We start from the raw sequence: 5,837 nt of genomic DNA on the forward strand, positions 1-5,837 counted from the left end.
CGTTTTTTCGCCCAGTCCTACTTGTGGTCCATTCAGAATGGAACCGTGACCCACTTTTGAACTGCGAGCCAGTATTTGGGAACCCGAGTGGCTCTGATACCTATCAGTACAGCAGGGAAACATGACAGTGTGATTGTGGAGCTGTTACTGAGCAGGTTAGTGTGTCAAACCACAAGTTCAGCAGCAGCAGCAGAAAAAAATCAACTGTAGCTCTGTTTCAGCATCACAGACAGACACATCCAGAGAAACAGCTAAAAGAAAAGAGACGGAAACATGCGAATAAAAACAGATATCTGAGCTTTAAGCCGTACTCAGTGAAGATACAGATGAATAAAAGAACACGTTCAGCAGCAGCAGAGAAAAGATCGACTGTAGCTCTGTGTCAGCACCACGGACAGAGACACATCGAAACACCGAGGAAACACAGTTGAGAGAAAATAGAAACAAATGAAGGAAAACTAGATATCTGAGCTTTAACAGTATAATCTGTAAAGTTACAGGTGGATAAAACAAAACGTTCAGCAGCAGCAGCAGAGAAAACTTCAACGTAGCTCCATTTCAGCACCACGGACAGAGGCACACAAAACAGATGAAAAAAAAGAGACAGAAACACAAATAAAAACAGACGTGCGAGCTTGAAGCTATAAAGTGTGAAGTTACAGTGACTAAATCAACAAGTTCAGCAGCAGCAGAAAAGATTCAGATTTCAACTCCGGTCTGATTTCAGCACCACGGACAGAGACACATCCAGAAAAACACAACGGAAGAAAAGAGACCAAAACATTCAAATAAAACCGATCAACAATCAGCAGGTCAAATCGGCTTCATATTCCAATGATCTGACCACCAAATGTGACTTTTAAAGTCCTCAAGCAGTCTGAGAGACAAACTAAAGACTACCGGTACTTTAGACACATCAGCTGATCGAATACACAAAGACACAACATCCTTCAGCTGTCTGAAACATCACAAATACACACATGGACACACTGGAGGTTTGGGACTAAAACTAGAGTTTCTACAAACACAGAAAACACACACACTCTCTCGCCTGCTGTTCACATCTGGCAGGAACATCTGAAACAGCCCAGCACCAAATCTCCTTTGGAAAAAATAAGCTGAAATCTAAAATCAAACAAAATCCAAAAGCAGATTTAGAAACTGAAAACTTTATACATCCTCTAGCATTTGGAGAGATGACCTGACAAAACTACGGGGTCGTATTCACAAACACCCTGAGAATCCTCTCAGAGCTCCAAACTCAGACTGAAAACTTTTAGTGAGGAGTCCTCGCTCAGGAGACATTCAAGACGATTCTCAGTGACACCGAGGAGACGGAGACTTTGACCTCGGTGAGGAGGTTTGGTGGACTCTGTTGTTAGGTGTGATGCATAGTTTTAACAAGTGTGATTGGTTGTCACAGACAGGCTCTTCAGTGAGCCTGAAGGTGAGAACACCCAGAGGACACGAATGAACCGAGTCACAAAATGAGACTGTGAGGAGCTGTTTGTGTGATCAAACTGATGCACTGATGCGCAATTTGAGGAAACCCGCCTTGTGCCATTCAGCGTTTCTCCCTCCTCTTGTCTTTCCACCGTTTTCTCCTCTAAATAAGAAACTCTCACTCCTTCTCCTGACAGTTTTTTTCTTTAGGAGCTCTCTTAATGGTTGAGGACTGTGACACACCGAGACAACGCTCGCCATCAGGTTTTTTTCTGCCAATACAGCATGTCAAATCCTCGTCAGAGCCCGCCGGTGACTGAACTCCCTCTGACTGTCAGGTTCTGTCAGAAAACGTCACTTCAGAAAAGTAAAGAGCGAGGAGCGCAACCTTTCTGCCCAGACCAGGGGGCTTTCATCCCTGCTGGTCCTCTGATGTGTTTGTTTGGTGAGTCACGACCTTAAAACGTTTTGTGACTAACTTTTATCTTGAATAGGATCTAGTCTTAACTTTAAGGGGAAAGAATTTTCTTTTAATTTTGTTACCAGGAGCAACTCTCAGGCCACGTTTAGACGAGAACGGCCCGACTAAAACTGAAAAGTCTTTCCTTTGTCTTTTTTAAGAAAATCCCTATTCATATGAAAACACTGTGAGCACGATACTCGTGAGCAACACGAGAAGCAACAGCGTTAATAACCTCAGCAGAGTCAGCAGCACAAACAGCTGCGCAGACCGCCATTGTTATTATTGTTGTCCTCCTGCTCGCCATGTCTGAAACTTGATGTGTAAAGTGACGTCACCGTTCTCACAGGATCATCGCCAATTTCCAAGGCGACATAAGGGGTGGCGTCTTCCAGTGCATTAGCGTCTTTTAAAGATTACACTCTGGAAGCCGGTTTTCAAAAGTTTGTGTTTTCAGGTCCCAAAACGCAAAACACGTACATTTACTTCAGTTCCGTTTTTGACTCTCTGCATCTTACTTGCCTATATATTTTTTTGGAAACTTGTTACTTCTGTCTCCACTACATTTCTATAAAGAGTCTTACATGGTCAGTGGAAGATGTTTTTTGTCTTTTCTAAAACACAAAAAGTCCATAAACTGCGATTATGCAGGCGGGTTTTTTTAAAGATTACACTCTGAAACCCGGTTTAAAAAAGTTTTTGTTATCAGGCCTCAAACACGCAGTCGTTATTTGAACGAAAGGCCAATCCACATAAAAGTTCAACGTTTGCAAAAACCATTAATGTGTCTCTCAACTTTAAGCGGAAATTCTAAGAAAACGTGATCATTCTGAGACTCTTCTTTGAGTTTTGTCACCTGGAGGAATCTTTGTGAACACGACCCCGAGTCAGTTTAGACTCAGATGATTGTTTTTACATCAAGAAGCAACCGTAACTTCAGCTGTCAGAAACATCATAAACACACACACACACACACACACACACACACACACACGCACACACACACACACACACGCACTCCAGCTGTTCACATCTGGCAGAAACATCTGCAACAACTTTCTGCACAAAGACAAACTCCTGAAAAACCAGCTGCTGAAACTAAAACCAGAGAAAATCCAAAGAGACTTTTGGAAACAACATCCAACCAACCAAAAACTCTTCCGCACACGCCCCTCTATAAGACACGCCCACAGATACACCTGTTCTCCAAGCCCCACTCCCGCAGCTTCACCTACCCCAGCGTTGTCATGGTGACAATGGTGTACCAGAAGGCGGCGGGGATGCTGGTGAACTTGCTGGCGCTGGAGCCCTTCTCAGCGTAGAACATGACGGTGGCGAAGATGATGATGGCCATGGTGAGCGAGAAGAGCAGGAAGCCGAGCTCCGATGCGCAGCTCTTCAGCGTGTAGCCCAGGATGCGAAGTCCCGCAGAGTGCCGCGAGAACTTGAAGATCCGGAAGACCCTGAAGACCCGGAGCGTGACGAAGGCGCCGCTCACGTCCTCGTTGTCGGTCATGACGAGGCCGATGTAGTATGGCATGATGGCCACCACGTCGATGACGCTCATGACGCTCTTGACGAACTTGAAGCGGCTCGGCGCGGCGAGCAGGCGCAGCAGGTACTCCACCGTGAAGATCATGACGCACGCGGTGTCCAGGCAGAAGAAGGCCAGCGCGTAACGCTCGCCGCACGACATCTCCTTGACGCGGTTCGGCGCGGTGCCGCACGGCACCGTCTCCCCCACGTTGGCGAGCACCGACACCGCAATGAAGAAGCCGGTGACGTAGTAGAAGACCAGCGCCATGGTGGAGGTGTGCGGGTTCTCGAAGGCGCGCCACATGCTCTCCCGGAAGCTCAGATCCGCCGCCACCACGTCGTTGGTTTGGTCCGCTTCCTCGTCGTCCTGGATGCGCTCCTGGTTCTCGCGCCGCCGGTCCTTGTAGTCCTCGTAGCAGCAGTCCCCGATGATCTCCGGGATGATGCCGAAGAACGCCAGCTCCTCGTCGTACGCGGAGATGCACTCGTGCCGCGGGTAGTGCAGCTTCCCGGTTCGGTAGAAGTTGAGGATGTGGCGGAAGATGTCCGGGTCGCGGTCGAAGAAGTACTCGTTGGTCTCCTCATGGAAGAAGAAGTCGCGCTCGGTGCTGCCCAGCAAGGTGTCCGGGTACCGCTCCAGCGTGTCCCGCCACGTCTGGAACTTGGTGCCGCTCACGTTGAGCACGAGGAGGCCGGCCTGCGCGCGCTGCTTCTGCTTCGGCGGCACCGGCATCGGCGTGCTGGCCACCGGCATCCAGCCGATGGCCGCCGCGCGCGCGAACGGCAGCCACGCCGCCACTCCGGCCGCCATGCTGGTCCTGGAGGTCGGTGCGGAGCTTCGGAGGCTTCAGGAGGATGCAGGGGGATTCACGGAGCTGCGGAGCGGCGAGCGCGCATCGGGCAACAGATGGAACCGAGCAGCAGAGTTTTTACGCACCGGATCGATGCGTAAAACCAAACCAGAAGATTCCGATTAAAAAACAATCCACATGTGGTCAGTTTGTCCTCATCGGTCCCTCAGAGCCTGAAACAGGAAGCAGAATCCAAACTTAACTCCACGCCGAAGAAAATAAACTCCGAAGATTCAATCTGCTCCCAAAATCCGTTTCAATCCGGTTTCTCGGTGTCTTATCTCCCCGCTTCACTGCTTTTATTCTCCTTCCGCTCCTCACCGCGTTTCCTGCAGCAGCAACAAGTCCAGCAGACATCAGGAGGACCAGGAGCTCCAGACCCGGACACGGAGCGGGAACTGATCCGCCGCGGGCATGCTGCCCTCCGTGCTGCCCGCAGGACTCTCCCCGGCTGATCTCACCGAGCTGCCCGCTGACAGAGCACCGTTTTCCCGCAGAGACGGAGAGGAGAGCCGCTGCGGAGAGGAGAACCGAGCCGAGCCGACCGGAGAGACTGAAGCTGTTCGGCGGGAAACGACGCGGCGACTCGTTTCGGTCACACACACAGGTGCTGCTGAGAGAGGAGCGGAAGCACGCACGACTCCTCCCCTCTCCTCTTTCTCTCCTCTCTCTCCGGCTGGGGGCGTGTCGGAGGAGCAGCCCCGCGGACTCTCCGCCTCTCTCTGTTTTACGCACCGAGAGTCTCGCGAACAGAAAGCCTCACAATGGTGTGTGTGTGTGTGTGTGTGTGTGCGCGCGCGCACACACACACACACACACACACACACACACACACTCCACCTGCGCTCCCGGCAGGTGGAGTGTTTTTAAGGCAGCCCGCAGGGAGCACGCACCAGGTGTCCGTGCAGGTTTTGGTGTTTTTGGTCAGTCAGCAGGTCTCAGATCAGATCGGTCACATCTGTCACCTCCTCTTCCTCCTCTTTCTTCTCCTCATCAGCTGCTCACAGAGAGAGGAGAGTCTGACCTGCAGCTGCAGCACCAAACATGCATCAAGTTTCATTAAAAACAGAGATTTCTCCAAACATCCTTCACGGATTGATTCCTTTAAAAAGTGAACAGATGTGCAGACTCTGAGGTGCTGCAGCGTATTATAATCACATGACACCTCTGATGAACACAAATCTAAAGAGCTGCAGGTTTTCTCACAACACGAAGACGATTTAAACTTTAAACATCTTCCTCATGTTTTTGTTCTCACAGTTTGATATTTCATAAGGAATTCATGCTCTGCTGCTGCTCCTCTCATTTAATTATTCAGTTTTACAGCTTTTAATTTATTTTATGATTTTAATATTCCTGCTGTTGTTTTCTTTTATAAAACTCTTCCTCCTCCTCATCATCATCACCGTCATGTAGTTTTATACAAACACTCTAAAGTTTAAATTTTGTTGAGTTGAACTTTACGAAACACAGAAAGCTTGTGTCTGAACTTGTGCATGAAATGTAACAGAAACAACAAAAGCCTGGAATAAAGAGCCGAAATAATA

The 5,837-nt window shown here is 49.2% G+C and overlaps 1 protein-coding gene across 1 annotated transcript in view; it reads right to left on the reverse strand.

Moving 5' to 3' along the window:
* The window catches only part of LOC121961508 (potassium voltage-gated channel subfamily D member 2-like), a 54,114-nt gene extending 49,864 nt beyond the window's left edge, over positions 1–4,250 (reverse strand). Inside the window, exon 1 of the mRNA XM_042511518.1 lies at positions 3,139–4,250. Within this exon, the coding sequence (XP_042367452.1) occupies positions 3,139–4,250 (1,112 nt within the window). The remainder of the gene's footprint in view (positions 1–3,138) is intronic.
* Positions 4,251–5,837: the final 1,587 nt, after the last annotated feature.

The sequence above is a fragment of the Plectropomus leopardus genome, chromosome 22 (assembly GCF_008729295.1).
Source record: "Plectropomus leopardus isolate mb chromosome 22, YSFRI_Pleo_2.0, whole genome shotgun sequence".
Lineage (NCBI taxonomy): Eukaryota > Metazoa > Chordata > Actinopteri > Perciformes > Serranidae > Plectropomus > Plectropomus leopardus.